The sequence below is a fragment of the Dendrobates tinctorius genome, unplaced genomic scaffold (assembly GCF_039654945.1).
Source record: "Dendrobates tinctorius isolate UK_male_01 unplaced genomic scaffold, ASM3965494v1 ptg000036l, whole genome shotgun sequence".
Lineage (NCBI taxonomy): Eukaryota > Metazoa > Chordata > Amphibia > Anura > Dendrobatidae > Dendrobates > Dendrobates tinctorius.
Window position 1 is genome coordinate 8,866,897 of NW_027361704.1, and position 18,443 is coordinate 8,885,339.

The 18,443-nt window shown below is 42.5% G+C and overlaps 1 protein-coding gene across 5 annotated transcripts in view; it reads left to right on the forward strand.

The window, feature by feature from the left end:
• The window catches only part of RUFY1 (RUN and FYVE domain containing 1), a 573,324-nt gene that overhangs the window by 446,431 nt on the left and 108,450 nt on the right, over positions 1–18,443 (forward strand). For all 5 annotated transcript variants that reach the window (XM_073573702.1, XM_073573703.1, XM_073573706.1 and 2 more), the window contains one exon: positions 13,368–13,465. In XM_073573702.1, the coding sequence (XP_073429803.1) occupies positions 13,368–13,465 (98 nt within the window). The remainder of the gene's footprint in view (positions 1–13,367; positions 13,466–18,443) is intronic.

Below are 18,443 nucleotides of genomic sequence, written 5' to 3' on the forward strand. Positions count from 1 at the left end.
GACCACTCTTTGGGTCCGATCACTAAGCCAGTTATGAATCCACCTAACAGTTGCCTTGTCCATTCCATACTTAATCATTTTTTCAATAAGGATTGTATGAGAGACTTTGTCAAATGCTTTGCTGAAGTCAAGATATACTATATCTACAGCATTTCCTTGATCCACCCAATCAGTGATACCGTCATAGAAGGAAATTAAGTTAGTCTGACATGACTTATTAGTTAGAAACCCATGCTGACTCTGTTTAATCACTTCATTCTTATCCAGGTATTGACATACATGTTGTTTAATAATTTGTTCAAAGATCTTTCCTGGTATAGAAGTCAGACTCACCGGCCTATAGTTGCCTGGGTCCACCTTCTTCCCCTTTTTGAAGATAGGAACAACATTTGCTCTTCTCCAGTCTTCTGGCACTTCTCCTGTTCTCCAAGAATTTTCAAAGATTATGGAGAGGGGTTCAAAAATTTCTTCTGCTATCTCCTTCAGTACTCTGGGGTGTAATTCATCTGGACCTGGAGACTTGAATTCATTTAGGTTAGCTAAGTGTTTCCTCACTATCTTTCTGTTTATCGATATCCTGGATTCTTCTATTCCCTTAATAGGACAGTGAATAACAGTTGATGTTGCATTTCCTTTCTGAGAGAAAACAGATGCAAAATAGGAATTTAAAAGTTCAGCCTTCTCAACATCCTGTCTTACCATTTCATCATTTTCATCCTGTAAAAATCCTATAGCATCTTTGACTTTTCTTTTACTTTTGACATATCCCCAAAATCCTTTATTATTGCTTTTGACATCTCTTGCAAGCCTCAGTTCATTTTCAGCTTTAGCTAATCTGATTTGTGCCCTGCAGGTTCTGCAGACAGCATTATATTCTTCTTTAGATATGCCTCCCTCTTTCCATTTTATAAACATTTTTTTCTTCCTTTTTAGCATGTGCTTAAGTTCTGTGTTCATCCATCCTGGTTTCCTTAAATGCTTCCTATTCTTCCCTCTTTTCGGAATTGTTAACAACTGTGCTTTGAGAATTTCATTTTTCAAGATTTCCCATCCTTCCTGGACATTTTTGTCTTTAAGGATATCCAGCCATTGGATCCCTCCAATTCTCTTTCTGAATCCCTTAAAATCTGCCTTTCTGAAATCTAACCTTGACGTCTGAGTCTTCACAAGTCTTCCACCTCTAGTAATCCAAAATTCTAAAATAGCATGGTCGCTACCTCCTAGGGTCCCAGCCACTTTTACCTCCTCAGTGCAGTGTCATCTTTAAAAACCTGGGCTTATATTGGCTCGCCTTGGATATTCTGGAATCCTCCATCGGTACTGGTCTTTGAACAGGTGTGACGTCTTTGGTCAGCAAAGCAAGGGTTAAAATGACTCTTCCTTGCTAAACATAGCACCATAACCAGTCCTTGTCCTAATGCACAGGACATATATCAGGGTTGTAGCTTCCTGATAATTACCTTCATTGTTCACCAGCTTTCATCGAAGCTTTTCAGGTGATTGAAAACCTCTGGAACTTGATAAGAGCGTGATAACACAGTTCATCTCAGCATCATAGGATCATCGTCCTCTGGTTGTCAGGTTAGACACTTTAATTGTGACTGTCGGTGGTGGATACTGCACTTGTGACTGTCAGTGGTGGATACTGCACTTGTGACTGTCAGTGGTGGATACTGCATTTGTAATTAACACAGTCTATTACTCAGTAATCATAGCTTTGTTACCTTCTGGGACTTGTGGATCGCGGCATTCTTCTTCTTGCAACTGATAAAAATCAATGAAGTTTAGAAATGTGAAAAGTCTTTATTAACATAATTTCAGTATCTTGCTTGAAGTCTTCATTCCCTATTCTATACCAAATCTGGTAATTTCCCTATCCCATAATATCACAGCGTACCATAGCAATCAGTAATATCCATATAATTATTATCAGAATTTGTACCATATATGGATTTCAATATTTGAAATAATAAACGATAATACATTATTATCCGCATTTTTCATGTGATAGAACATTTTTTTATGTCATAGGTGTAATTACCTTTTTCAACCCATAGGTGTCACTGTGTTTTATGTAACCAGTGTTATCATCTTTATTAATAAGGAATATATTCATTATACTAATAATATGTAGGAATGTAAAGCCATGAACCAAAATAAGAATATATGAGTGAGCGAATGAATGAATAAAAGAATTGTTGCATATAACTCAGAAGTGAAACATTTTCCTTAGTAATAGAACCATATAATTGCTATATTTAATGAAGCAATATTCTCAGTAGATATTACTTTACTAAATATTGGTGAAAGAATTAAAAATAATGAAAAATAAGAATAAAAATAAGAATAAGAATAAGGCCTTTATGTTGATGCAGAGTAGTTATGTCTTCAGTAACATATACCCTTAATATTTCCATGATCTGGATTATTTCATAATTGTCATAAACTTGTGTTACCAAAATATTCAAATTATGCAACTTTGCATGTAATTCCTCTTAGTGTAAAGAAATGACTCTTTATAATACTTGTTATTATACCCAATACTTATACCATTGCACCTTATTAATATTTTTTCCTATTAAAATGTGTGAAGAAGAAGTATTAATCAAATGTGATGATGTAGTCAGGATCAAAAACATATTTTCCCCCTTAATACCAAAAAATATTGTTCTATGAAATAATTCATTTATCAAAACCAAAATTAAAAATAATTAATGTATAAATTATGTAAATTTATACTTGCTTATACCATTATTTGTCTGAAGATGTGTAACCATTAAAATTAATTTGAATATCATAAAATTATCCTTTGGAAAAATTAATTTGCATAAACCATTTTGATGTGCAATTGCACTTTGCACTTATCCACAATTAACTAAATCAAGAAATAATAATTACTATAGAAATATAGAAATATATGTTGTATAGATAATATTTCATTATATATCCTAATATTCTAATAATCTAACTGATCTGCATATTTCTCCTAAAGATAAAAGCTTTGGGGTTTTTTTTTTTTCTCTCTTATAGAATCCTGAGGCCTCATACAAACGTATCACATCACTCGCTCAGCAGCTGCTCATACACTCAGTCACTGTCACTCAGACTGTGTCACATATTAACTTTAAACCAAATACCTCACATATGAAGGTGTGATGAATACACGTATTTTAACCCAAATTATCCTAATTATCAATGCATTGTAAACTATTTCAATTTAGTCTCTTAATATTTCTTTGAATATTCCCCAAATACACATGACATAAATATATGTATATGTATAGCTATACTTGACATTTAGGCCTGAAAAAAAATTCCATTGCTTTGCAAAAGTTGAGACCCCCTTAAAAATTCTTTCCCTAAGGAACAGGGACATAGTATACTGGTATACTTGTATTATTAGAACAAGGTTCAAATTCCCCCGCTGTGGTTGTCATTCAAACCATGCAGTAAAGCACACACCCAGAACATTTTAAAAAGCAATTAGTTATTTCCTTTTATGGGTTAGATATATAAAATCATGCAATATTGCAACTTCCTGTGTAAATAAAGGCATAAATCCTTGGAAGAGAATTTTTCTCGATTAAGTCCTGCTTTGAAATGAAAATTCTAAGGAAACATAAAAAATAAGGTTAATATCATATTCATATTCTAAATATTATTACTGATGTAGATTTTAATTTTCATTAAAAAATACAGTTCTACTATTTCTACTTCTACAAACACTCTATATATACTGTATGACTATGTATATATCCACAAACCATAAAACTACAGGATTATACTCTATAACTCACTAATTGTATAACACTGTTACACAATATATATTACTTTTTTCCTAGCCAATTCCTACACCCATACTTATTTCTCTGCAAAAAATATCCTGAAAGGTTCTTGCCATTTTAAAGCTGATAGATTCTTGGAGCAGAGTATTCAGTTTACAGGCCATGATGTCACTCACCACCTGTTTCTGTCTGTTAAATTCGGCCATCTTTGTTACAGAAAGAAAATCAGAACTCATCATTTTTCTTAATTCCATTTGTGTCTTTTCGGTGTTCCTTTGCATCATTCCATATGGCTTATAACAAACATGTGATTTTCTTTTTCTTTCTTCGTAGATTTGATTTTGGGGAAATCTCATTTTAGAAGGCTTTGCTAATACAGGCTTCTGATAAGATTTTACTCTGCCTGTCTTTACAAAATTAGCACAATTTACTTTCCTCTCACGATTCTCGTGTTTTCTGGCAAAATCAAGGGATTGCGCACATTCAAACAAAGAATCTTTTTGTGACGCAATAACACGAGATGCAGGATTTAGAAACCAAAATTTGCTTACAAAACTCCTTATGAGGGACGGTGTTTTGACATTCTCACTCAGCACTTTGTACAAACGTTCATATATGGACATGAACGTAAAAATACATTCCTTCCGACCAATTCTTAATTTTTGAAGAATATCAATATCTGGATGATTTTCATTTGATGAACAAAAAATGAGAATTTTTAATCTGTCTTTATCAGTTAAATTCTCATGTGTCTCACCAGATAACTTTAAAGACAATCTCCTAGCAAAATTTACAGGGATCCACATTTTGAACAACTGATTCTTCTCCTCGTTAGATAAATCAAATTTATCAGCACAACATTCAAAAATCTCAGAGTTTCTACAAACATCTATTTTGTTGTCATAAGCAGGAATTATTTGGCATATCTTTATCAAATCCTTCCTCACGCTACTTCGGATTTGGGCCTGTGAGTCTTCTATTTTTAGTGGTACGTCTTTCCCTTATACGTCCTCTACGTCACTTCTGAAGTCTCCTACTTCTCCATCTTGTTCCACGTCTGCAAGGTCACCTTCAATGGCTGCTACAGACACTTGATTACAGTCAATCTCCCTAACTTTACAGCCAATCTCGAGAACATCACAACAATCATTTTTGGATTTCTCTGACACAGATCTATGAAATATATCTACCATCTGTAGAATATTTTTTAATCTCTCTCTTTCTCTATTGAAAAACTTAGAATCTAACCTCTGATTCTCGAGTTCACACTCGGCATATAAACTTAACCATAAAACTTCTGAATTAGAATTGTCTACAGACTTAAATTTCAATTTACTCTGCTTAGCAAGACAATTAATGACATCCATTTTATCTTACCTTGAAATGTCTCAGCTCCTTTGATGGACAGCGCTGGGTTCCTGTTGTCTTGGTTTCAGCACGTCTGGCACTTTGGCACTTGTAGTACTTCTCAATCTATCTGGCAATTCTTACTTCTAGGTTCTGTGTGATTCTTGTAAGTAGTGGAATTCCCGATAACTTGCACATATGATTTGACGTTAGCAAAGTCCAATCCCCCGTGTGGGCAAGTTGAGGGAAATCCGCAAAAAAGTACAAAAATTCAGATCTGGCTGGCTCTCCAATGTAAAATAATGCATATCCTGTAAAATACTCAGGACTAGTTACCAGATAAAAATATAGTGGTTTATTTGGATTCTTCCATCAAAGAAAGGTTATTACAGAAAAACAGGTGAATAAAAATAAGTGAAAGAGATATTGTCCATTGTTCATAGCAAAGCAGCATGTATTCTTCTTTCTCTCCGGGATCTCACATGGCAAATGGCGTCTGTCTCTCAGTTCGGCTTCTTCGTAATAAAGTAACATACCAGCTGTTGAGTTATGTCATCTTGCGTCTGTGTCTCATGATGGTGAGGGAAGAAGAAGAGCGACCTCTACAGTTAGCCATGAATTATATACGTCTCCTAAAGCACGTGGTCTCTACATATATGGAGTTTGACATTTACCTCAAGGCTAAACTTAAATATGTAGTGAGCTGACATTTCTACCATGAGCCAAGCTTAAAAATAGCCTATGTCGTGTAAGCTAAAGCATTCTACAGAACTGGGTGTAATAAGAAATATTTAACGAATTATTAATATTTAACAGGCCATCCTCATGGAGTCAGTTTCTAACCGTTTGTGCAGGCACATGCACATTTGTGGCCTGCTGGAGGTCATTTTGCAGGGCTCTGGCAGTGCTCCTCCTGTTCTTCCTTGTACAAAGTTTGAGGTAGCGGTCCTGATGCTGGGTTGGTGCCCTCCTACTGCCCCCTCCACGTCTCCTAGTGTACTGGCCTGTCTCCTGGTAGCGCCTCCAGCCTCTGGACACTACGCTGACAGACACAACAAACCTTCTTGCCACAGCTCGCATTGATGTGTCATCCTGGATGAGCTGCACTACCTGAGCCACTTGTGTGGGTTGTAGAGTCTGTCTCATGCTACTACGAGTGTGATAGCACAACCAACATTCAAAAGTGACCAAAACATCAGCCAGAAAGCATTGGTACTGAGATGTGGTCTGTGGTCCCCATCTGCAGAACCACTCCTTTATTGAGGGTGTCTTGATAATTGCCGATAATTTCTATCTGTTGTCTATTCCATCTGCACAGCAGCATGTGAAATTGATTGTCAATCAGTGTTGCTTCCTAAGTTGACAGCTTCTTTTTCCATAAGTTTGATGTACTTGGAGTTATATTCTGTTGTTTAAGTGTTCCCTTTATTTTTTGAGCAGTGTATTTATAATGTCAAAACTTTCCCTCGGGGCAATATCTTTTTTTTGGCCATCGGGGTGATTCTTGTGGACTAGTAACAGGAGGGTCTTCAGTTACTAAGTGGGTGGGCTTTTGCTAGGGTACACTGGCCTGTCCAATTCCCTTCTAGTCTGGATCTAATTTTCACATCCCTACATTGCCCATGCAATGACTGGGGAGAAAAGACTTCTGGGGAGGCACAGTTTAGTGCCTATGAGCCACAATCCATCTTGGCCTCTCACTGCTTTCTTACTGAGCCATTGGTCCATTTCTTCAGGTTCCACTTGCTTTTGATTTGTCTTCAGTTTAGCTATTGAGGGTAGCTGTGATTCTTTTCCCTCTTCTGTATCTTTATTCCCACTCCTTGTGACAACATACACTCCTACTTCCTCTTTCCCTGGGTACCAGAGGACTGCTTGTTTAGCCATCTGGTCAGCAAAGTTATTTCCTTTTGCGTGCACTGAGTTTAATCTGCCATGTGCCTTGGTTTTGATAACTGCCACTGCTTTGGGGAGTGAATGGGGTATCATCAGTTGGTGAATTGAATTTGCGTTTTTCATCGTGGTTCCGGCTGAGGTTTGGAATCCTCTGGCAACCCATAGCTGTCCAAAGTCATGAGCGACCCCAAAAGCTCATCTGGATTCCCTTCCGCCATCTTGCAGACTTCAGTAATACTTCATGACACACTGCGGGGCTGGTAAATCGGGGGACTCCAAAATACGCAGGCTTGATGGCCTGATGTCAGTTCCCGGGCAGCGCACACTGCGCATGCCCAAGAACTGTTGTCACAGCGCAGGCGCTGGCATACCACACAGGAGGAGGCGGGGGCACACAGGGGCATGATGGATGGATGGAAGGCGGCGCCCAGACACGACAGGGGCATGATGGACGCCTTGGAGGCGGCACCCAGACACAAGACAGGGGCATGATGGACGGCTGGGAGCCGGCTGATACAGGGGGACACACCATACCTATGGGATGTATTACAGGTATGGGGACCTAGTTATAAAAGTCAATATTTCGGCATTACTAGGGGTCAGAAACAGAAGAGCCACCTTCACAGAGTGCAGCATTAGTGCTGCTGAAGGTGGCTGTTTTACTTAAAAATGCCCTGGGGGGGGTGACAGGTTCCCTTTAAGTTTGGACAAAAGCTCTGCTCTGAGTAAATTGACTGGACACGTGGGAGAGATGACCAACTGGATCATTGTATCTTGATATGGGCTGATCTGTATAGGCTTGGTCAGATAACACTCCCGGAGAGTCCCATCCTCACCTATGCAGGTGATGAATTCATCTGTTGTAAAGGAAGAGAAAGAGGTCTTGATGGCATCCGTTCAGGCTGCTGCCCGTGTCTACAAGAAAGGGAATTCTGCTGTCTTCTACTTTGAGGGTAACTTTAGCCTCGGGACCGGAAGGAACAGAGGCCAACATAGACATGGGTTTGCCCAATTGCTAGTGTTGTTGTCCATATTGATCAGGTTGATGCTTGGCTGGAAGGCATGGTTAGAATTGGGAAGTGGTCCATAGTTGCCTTAAACCCCTGGTCTGGGTGGCGGGAAGCAGAGATGCTGGGGAGAACGGCAATCCCCCTTGAAATGCCCGCTTTGACCACACCTAAAACAGGCACGCTGTAGTTGGTTAGCTTGGCTAGGTGCCCGGTGTGACAGGGTCACTGGTAAGGTGATGGAGGGCAGATATGTGTCACTGCGCTTAACAGCGTCAGTGATATGAAACCAGAGCATTTTTCTCCAGTACACTACGTGTTGTGAGGGGTTAAGATGCATAAATATGGCTGGTTTTATGTGGACCTTCATAGAGCGAGTGGAAGAAGGTCCACTTTATCTTCCCTGGCAGACTCGCCAGGACCTGCGTGAGGTCATGATCATGTGATCAATCACATGATGGGGAAAGGCACAGGCTTGGGTTTAAAATAACCGAGCTTTACAGGCAACATACAGACTGTGTTGAAGCATTTTCCTTTCGTTTGTTGTTTTGTTCCTGTTTTAGCCAGAAAGGCTGAGTTTGTTTTCCCCACAAGTTGTTTATGCTGCCTTACAAAAAGCCAACGAGGATTAAAAAGACGGTGTTCCCATTTTTCCCTACCTCTGTGTGCCACCACGTGAGTGAAATACCACAATGCGGGCATCGTTCCAGGAACGTTGGTAGCAGCCATGGTCAAAGCCACATGTCCTGTGTAAAGGAGGCCACAAGCGGGCGGACGGCATCAGGCAAAATGGATGACCTCAAGATTCTGGTGAGCGCACAGCAGCAATAACGGCTGGCCCATCATGAGATGAGTAAGTTGCTCATCCAGCAACTGCAGCAGCAGCATCAGGACCAATTCAGACAGTAGCAGCAGCAGATTGAGTTGCTTGCTGAGGCAGTTCGGGGAAGACCTGAAGCCCAGCCCAGTAGTCCAAGTGACTACACGCACATCCGGAAGGCAATAAGACAAGTGATGCAGAAAATGACCCCTGGTGACAATATAGAGGCCTTTTTGACTGTTTCTGAGCGGGTGGCAGAGCGAGAGAGACTGCCGCCAGACCAGTGGGCGGAGATGATAGTCCCCTATCTAACCGACGAGCCCCAGAAGGCTTATTATGACTTGGCCTTACAGGATGCCCGGGAATATGTCAAACTGAAAACTGAGATACTGGCACGCTCACGGGTGACTGTCTATCCGAGCCCAAAGGGTTCATCACTGGGCATATTGCGGTGATAAGCCACCTCGCTCCCAAATCCTAATGTTTGACTTACTCCACCTGGTGCAGAAATGGTTGCAGCCGGGTTGTAATGGACAGGTTTATCCATTCTCTTCCTAGGTTGGCACAGACATGGGTGGCCCAAGGGGGGATCCTCTGAATGCAGATGACCTGGTCGACCTAGTAGAAGGATACCAGGAGATCGAGAGGTCCCTAAAGAAGCCGGGGGTGGTGCTTCTCCATACTGGGCTGCCCAGCGGGAGCCCGAGCCAAAAAGAGGGGTAATGGAGCCACTACTGGTGGAGGTCCCAAGGTCCTGTTGAAGGGGTTCAAAAGACTGCTGGTAAAGACTTGATCTGTTGGCGGTGTCATGGTCCTGGACACGTCGCTGCCCGGTGTCCTATGTCTTCTGAGCAGATGGACTGCAGTCTAGGCAAGCGCTGCTCATATTTTGCTTATCTTGCTTGCAGTGTGGACCATCACCGGCCAGGGATGGGCCTCAGTCATGTCCTGTGTCCATAAACGTGGGACTGGTGTCAGGTCTATTGGACTCGGGGAGTTTGATGACCCTGATAAGGTCTACACTCTCCAACCTGCTGATTCCAGGGATACACGCGAGTGTCCGCTGCCAAATTCTGTATAAAAACCAACTGTGGCACTGAGTCCCATGCGGTCGGTGTTGTGAAAGACTTGCTACACCCCGTGATAATCGGCCAGGACTTCAGCCTCTTTTGGGTCTTATGGGGGAAGTCTAGGTGGCTCAGACAGAAGCCAGTCCAGCCCTGCTCAATCCCCGTCACAGCCAGAGGTGGAAGAGTTCCGCTTATGTGTCATGGCGGGTGACAAGGATGAGGCGGAGGTCAGTGAGGCTGAGGTTTTTAATCTGGGGGTTTCTGAGGAAAATTTTATCTCTGCTCAGATGCGGGATGTTACCCTAAAGAATGCATTCGAAAATGTATCTGAAATTGATGGGGTTGCTCAAGAGCTGGGGGCTGACACCAGGTTCATACATTTCACCGTGAATGGCGAGTTACTATATCAGGTAACCATGCTGAGGGGAGAGGAGATAATGGAGTAGCTTTTGGTTGCAGATCCCTACTGTCGGAGGGTGTTAAGCCCCCGTCACACATAGCGATCTCGCTAGCGAGATCGCTGCGGAGTCACAAGTTTTGTGACGCAGCAGCAATCTCACCAGCGAGATCGCTGTGTGTGACACTGACCAGCGACTGGCCCCCCCCTGCCGATTATCGCTGATCTTCCTGGAATAGCCAGGACATTTTTTTGATCGCTGGTCTCCCGCTGGCCAGCACGCATCGCTGCGTGTGACAGGCGGGAGACCAGCGATCAGCGCACTGGTAACTAAGTTAAATGCAGGGTTTCTAAGCACCGGGCGGTGCTTAGAAACCCGTTGTGTACCTTAGTTACCAGCGCGCTGATGTAGGGAGCTGGTAACCAAGGTACACATTGGGTTTCTAAGTGACGCACGTCCCTTAGAAACCCGATATGTACCTTAGTTACCAGCTCCCTGCATCAGCCCGCTGGTAACTAAAGTACACAGCGACGCCGCGCGCTCGGCGTCGTTGGTGCTGATCGCTGGTGAAGCTGTCTGACAGCTCACCAGCGATCATGTAGCGACTTAGCATCGATCCTGACAAGTTGATATCGTTGTCGGGATCGCTGGTGAGTCGCTATGTGTGACGGGGCCCTTAGACATGGTCCATTCCTCTGTTTTGGGGGGACATCTGGGGATTAAGAAAGCACAGGAATGAATAATGCAGAGATTCTATTGGCTGGGGTGTTACCAGGAGATCTTAAATTATTGTAGATCCTGTCCCACCTGCCAGATAACCTCTCCCTCTACTCACTTCCAAAGTCCCCCTAGTTCCGTTGCCGGTGATAGGGTTACCATTTGAAAGGATTGCCATGGATGTAGTGTAGCCTTTAGTTAAATCTGCACAAGGGCACCAATACATCTTAGTGGTCATGGACTACGTGACCCAGTACCAGAAATCAGTGCCCCTCAGAAGCTCCTCAGCCGAGAGTATCGCCAGGGAACTTGTTCATATTTTTGCACGAACAGTTCTACCGAAGATCCTGACTGACCAAGGAACCCTGTTTCCCTAATGAGCAAGGTAATGAGAGAATTGTGTAAGGTCCTTCAGATTGCCCAGCTGCGAACCTCAGTCTGCCATCCGCAGACAGATGGCCTAGTAGAGTGCTTCAATAAGACCTTGAAGTCGCTGCTCAAGAAGGTCATTGAGAAGGATGGCCAAGACTGGGACTATCTGCTTCCGTTCCTGCTCTTCTCAATCAGGGAAGTGCCACAAGCTTCTTCTGGCTTCTCACTGTTTGAGCTCTTTTATTGTCAACACCCAAGAGGGCTCCTGGACATTGCCAAGGAAACCTGGGAAGCTGAGGTCACGCCATACTGGGGCGTCATAGAGCATGTTGCCCATGTACAGGAGAGGATGGCGAAAGTGATGCCAATCGTGAAGGAGCAGCTTCTTCAGGCGCAGGAAGCCCAGGCAAGGGTGTACAACCGGTCAGCGAGAGTGAGGCAGTTCCAACCTGGGGACTGCATGCTAGTGCTTATTCCCTCGGTTGAGAGCAAGTTCCTAGCCAAGTGGCAAGGCCCATACGGGGTGGTGGAGAAGCTGAGCGAAATAAATTACAAGGTACACCAGCCAGGCCAAAGGAAGCCGCATCAAATATACTACGTGAACTTAAGTAAATAGAGAAAGGCACCGCGCTCACAGGACGATTCAAAGATGATGACGTAAAAGTGAAAGTCCTGCCTTTCACACATAAGCCCGATAATCAAAAAGTACAGGAGATACAAATCTACCACAGCAAGATACACTGATGAACAGTAAAGGACTTATACAAACATACCCTAGCTCTGCTGAATGAAGGTGCTGTGCTGATCACAGTGAATGATCCACAGAAATGCTGGATAAGCAGGTGAGAAGTTGGGAGGATGAAGCGAATGAGCTGGCTGACTGAGGTGCAAGTAAAGAAAAGAGCTGGGCAGGGCCAGGATAGCTCTGGCCGGGAGCGTCCTGGATGCACAGCTGAGGGGGGCCGACACTGTCCTGCACTGACAGCGTGTGACATCACAGGCTAAGGCTTGGAAATCACTGGGCAATTTTTAACCATTCTAGCAAACAAATTTATGGTTCAAAAATTGTGCTAATGTAAAGTAGACATGTGGAAAATGTTATTTATTAACTATGTTGTGTGACATAAATCTGATATAAGGGCATAAATATTAAAAGTTAGAAAATGTAAAATTTGTCCATAAAATTTCCAATTTTTTTTTTTTTGTATGCAAATAAACGCTAGTCAAAGAAATTGTATCACTATTATAAACTACAATATGTCACAAGAAATCTGTCTCAGAATCGGTGGGATCTGTTGAAGCGTTCCAGAGCTATTAGGTCATAAAGTGACAGTGGTGAAAACAGGCCCGGGTGAAGGGGTTAAAGTGTTAAATTGAACCCAGCACTCTTCAAATAATAATCATAGTGTGGGGTATAGGAATACTGGTTACAGAGACATGAGGTTAATTAGAACAGTGATGTGGGTCTGGCAGTAGTGACACAGTTGTAGTAGTGAAGCTGTTGGAGGACCAGTAGTGGCGATAATTATTGGTACAGTTGTCTGCTGTAATGAGCCCGGAAATAGTAGAGATGGAAGAATAGTGACCGCATGACGAGTAGTAGTTATATTAGTAGTTCTACATATTGGTGACACCAGTATAATGCCTACATTGCTGGACTAGCAGTGGATGTAGGCATAATGACACCTCAGTAATGGAAGAGATGTATTACCGGAGTCATATGGTATAATAAAGCACTGTGGAATTAATGGCGCTATATAAATGAGTAAAATAAGATAAATAAACTGTAGAGTGGTAGATACTAGGATAATAGTTACATGACAGAAAATCAGTAGAATTGACACAACCGTGATGCATTGGGCCATCATAGGTGTAGTTACAGCTGCTGCAATGCATTAGTAAGAAAATCGGTACTCACACATTTCTCCAACCCTGTTATATTTTTGTTTTTAAAGGAATCTGAAATTGCCTTGCAAAATAAGAGTGAGCAGCTATGTTTACTGCAAGCTAAACTGGACCTGACAGACTCTACAACAAGAGGACTGGAAGAAAGGTGTGCATTTTATTTCTTTGTCAATACTCTGTCTTGTCATTCAAGGAGATACAAGTAACTTCACATTGCCCTGTTACAGGGGTTGTCTAATCTCAGAAGAAAAGTCTGCAGGAGCTGTAGAATCATAACAGTGTGTGATGCATACAGGGTCACAATTTCCTTGTATTGCTCTTACAGACTAGAATAGACTTAACTCCTGCACTTATCTTATTACTATTGAGAGAAGCCGGGAGAGACTAGTCGGCATGTGATTGCAGATATGCATATCTCATACATGTGATCACATGACATACAGGGGAGTGAGAATCGTATGCATATTACATACGGTCATGACTCAACAGTCTACAGCTCAAACTATTCTTCTGAGAAAGGACAATCCCTTTAAGCAATAATTTTGCAGGCTACATTAAAGTACCACTCCTGCAGGGTTGTTTTTGTCATCGTTGGAGTGGTGCTTTTAATATAAGGTCTTATACCCCCAGTCTTATACTCGCTATCTGTCGTCTTCACCTTTTTTGGTGCCGTTCCGGTCCTGCAGCGCCATCTTATAACCGTAACCTTACCATACGTTACGTCACAATTTCTCAATGCAATTCTATGAGAGCCATAATGAAGCTTTCATAGAGTTGCCTTGAGTTGTGACCTCCAACTCACTCCATGAACACTAAGTGATCCAGCAGATCACAAACTGCTGGAGATGCGTGTCAGGTGATAAAAGATGAAGACGGCGACAGATGATTATGAGAGTAGAGTGAGGGACCTTAGATTAGAAACACCACTCCTGCTGTAGAGTAAAAAAAAACCTCTGGAGTGCTGCTGTGAAAACAAGGTGTAAACCAATGTGCTCCTGTATAATAAGTAAATATGAAACTCTCCCAGATAGTCTGTATTATCTGTGAATTGAATAAGTTATATAAACTTATATTTTATTCATTTTGCTTTTGGCACTTGGTTGGCTGTCTCCATAACCCCAGTAAGAACAGAAACTGTATGCAGTCACCTCTCACTGAATATCTACGTGGATATGGCTACTATCAACCAGCAGAAGGCGAGGCTGTGGTCTGTAAATATATAATTGTGTACAGTAGAAAAAAGTTCCAGCCTTAGGCTTCCTCTGCCTCTAGACACGTCGCGCATCTGCCGCTGGGATCAGCCGAATTTGCGCAAGCACAGTGCGACAATGTTCCACTGGTGGTACCACGCAAGAAGCTGCATGAGTGTGTGAGTGTGAGTGCATGTGTGTGTCTGAGCGTGTGTGTGTGTGTGGTGCGTACAGCGTATAGAGTGTATGTGTGTGTGATACGACGGTGTTCCAGCAGGTTGCTACCAGCAGCAGTTTCCATATTGAGACACCCATCAATTGGGTGTCCCAATATGGCGGTCGGTGAACTTCCTCCGCTTGGAATTCTGGGATACGGTGACATCTGGACAGAACAGGAAATAAAAACATTACAAAGCAATTATATATATATATATATATATATATATATATATATATTATATATATGCGCACACACACGCACAGTGGGTATGGAAAGTATTCAGAACCCTTTAAATTTTTCACTCTTTGTTTCATTGCAATCATTTGGTAAATTCAAAAAATGTTTTATTTTTTTCTCATTAATGTGCACTCTGCACCCCATCTTGACTGAAAAAAACAAAAATGTAGAAATTTGAGCAAATGTATTAAAAAAGAAACTGAAATATCACATGGTCATAAGTATTCAGACCCTTTGCTCAGACACTCATATCTAAGTCACATGCTATTTCCTTGTGATCCTCCTTGGGATGGTTCTACTCCTTCATTGGGGTCCAGCTGTGTTTAATTAAACTGATAGGACTTGATTTGTAAAGGCACACACCTGTCTATATAACAATTCACAGTGCATGTCAGACCAAATGAGAATCATGAGGTCAAAGGAACTGGCCAAGGAGCTCAGAGACAGAATTGTTGCGAGGCACAGATCTGGCCAAGGTTATAAAAGAATTTCTGCAATACTCAAGGTTCTTAAGAGCACAGTGTTCTCAATAATCCTTAAATGGAAGAAGATTGTGACCACCAGAAATCTTCCTAGACCTGGCCGTTCAGCCAAACTGAGCAATCGTGGGAGAAGAGCCTTGATGAGAGAGGTAAAGAAGGACCCCAAGATCATTGTGGCTGAGCTCCACAGATGCAGTAGGGAGATGGGATAAAGTTCCACAAAGTCAACTATCACTGCAGCCCTCCACCAGTCGGGCCTTTATGTTAGAGTGGCCTGACGGAAGCCTCTCCTCAGTGCAAGACATATGAAAACCCGCATAGAATTTGTTAAAAAACACACATGAAGGACTCCCAGACTATGAGAAATAGAATTCTCTGGTGGTCTGATGAGACGAAGATAGAACTTTTTGGTGATAATTCTAAGTGATATGTGTAGAGAAAACCAGGCACTGCTCATCACCTGCCCAATACAATCCCTACAGTTAAATATGGTGGTGGCACCATCATGCTATGGGGTGTTTTTCAGCTGCAGCGACAGGACGACTGGTTGCAATTGAAGGAAACATGAATGAGGCCAAGTACAGACACATGGTGGATGAAAACCTCTTCGAGTGCTCTGGACCTCAGACTTGGACGAAGGTTCACCTTCAAACAAGACAATTACCCTAAGCACACAGCCAAAATAACAAAGGAGTGACTTCAGAACAACTCTGAAAAATTCTTCACTGGCCTAGCCAGAGCCCTGACCTAAACCCAATTGAGCATCTCTGGAGAGACCTGAAAATGGCTGTCCACCAATGTTCGCCATCCAGCCTGATGGAACTGGAGAGGATCTGCCAGGAAGAATGGCAGAGGATCCCGAAATCTATGTTTGGAAAAACTTGTTTCATCATTCCCAAGAAGACTCATGGCTGTACTAGCTCAAAAGGGTGCTTCCACTCAATACTGAGCAAAGGGTCTGAATACTTATGACCATGTGATATTTCAGTTTTTCTTTTTTAATTTTCTTAATAAATTTGCAAAAATTTATACATTTCCGTTTTTTCAGTCAAGATGCGGTGCAGAGAGCACAATAATGAGAAAATATATACACTAGCTGAAAAGCCTGGCGGTGCCTGGGCATAGTAACCAACTGTGGTTAGTTATAACAAATTATAATGATTATATTGCACATAAAAACATTTCACATCATATATTCAAAACTACAGATTTGCAACACAAATTAACGATTACCCAAGTATTGATAGTATTTTATTTTCAACTCATTCAAGAGCCTTTTGATAAACAACATGTGTCTGTGTATCTAACCCTATCCTGTGTGATAATGTCTGCTGAGCTGTGTACCTACTCCTCTCCTGTGTGATACTGATTGCTGAGCTGTGTATCTAATCCTATCGTGTGTTTGTGTGTTACTGACTGCTCAGCCGTGTATCTAATCCTATCCTGTGTGATACTGACTGCTGAGCAGTGTATCTAACCCTATCCTGTGTGATACTGACTGCTGAGCCGTGTACCTACCGTATTTTTCGGACCATAAGGTTAGTTTCACACTTGCTTTTTTTTGCAGCGCGTTTTTCCCGCAAAAAAACGCATTGAAAAACGCATACAAAAGCATACAACTGCTGCGTTTTTTTCAAGCATTTTTATGAGCATGCATGAAAAAAACGCAGCGTTTTTAAGCGTTTGCGTTTTTAGTGCGTTTTTACCGCGTTTGCGTTTTTTTCCAACATTAGGTGGCCCCTCACACTAACCCAAGCCATGACTTTACTAACCCTGACCCTAACCCTGACCCTAACCCTGACCCTAACCCTTAACCAAACCATACTTAACCCTAACCCTGACCCTAACCCTTAACCAAACCATACTTAACCCTAACCCTGACCCTAACCCTTAACCAAACCATACTTAACCCTGACCCTAACCCTGACCCTAACCCTGACCCTAACCCTTAACCAAACCATACTTAACCCTAACCCTGACCCTAACCCTTAACCAAACCATACTTAACCCTAACCCTGACCCTAACCCTAACCCTTAACCAAACCATACTTAACCCTAACCCTGACCCTAACCCTTAACCAAACCATACTTAACCCTAACCCTGACCCTAACCCTGACCCTAACCCTTAACCAAACCATACTTAACCCTAACCCTGACCCTAACCCTTAACCAAACCATACTTGACCCTAACCCTAACCCTTAACCAAACCATACTTAACCCTAACCCTGACCCTAACCCTTAACCAAACCATACTTAACCCTGACCCTAACCCTGACCCTAACCCTGACCCTAACCCTTAACCAAACCATACTTAACTCTAACCCTGACCCTAACCCTAAACCCCCTTAACTAACCCTAACTTTACCCAAACCCCTAAATTCCATTGTCTAAACTAATGGTAAAAAAAAAACGCATGTGCAAAAAAACGCATACATAAGCATGCCAATGCGCACATATGCTCACCATAGACTTATAATGGGTGTCTTGCTGTAAAAAAACGCATTGCGCGCGCATGCGTTTTTTGAGGCAAATCGGACGCACAAAAAATGCAACAGGTTGCATTTTGTGCGCCCGAGCGCATACCGCAAAAAAACGCATGCGCAGTAAAACTCGTACAAACGCATGTGTATGCGCACATAAGCGCATCCCATGCAAAGTATAGGAAAAAAAACGCATGCGCTAATTAGCGCTAAATTACCGCGAAAAAAAACGCAAATGTGAAACCAGCCTAAGACTTACTTTTTCCCAAAAAATTTTTTGGGGAAAGTGGGGGGTGCGTCTTATGGTCGCAATATACTTACATCCGTCCATGGCTGGTGGCTGATGCGGGTGCCGCGGGGCTCTGTGGTGCGGTGGTGGCAGCGGGCTGTGCTCCGGTGCAGGGGGGAAGCGGCTCTCTGTGCTCCGTGGGGGGGCTCCGCCGGCATTTCCTCGAAGCCCGGAGGCCCCCGCACATCTGTTGCTGGCTGCTGCCATGTTGCGGTGGCCTCCGGGA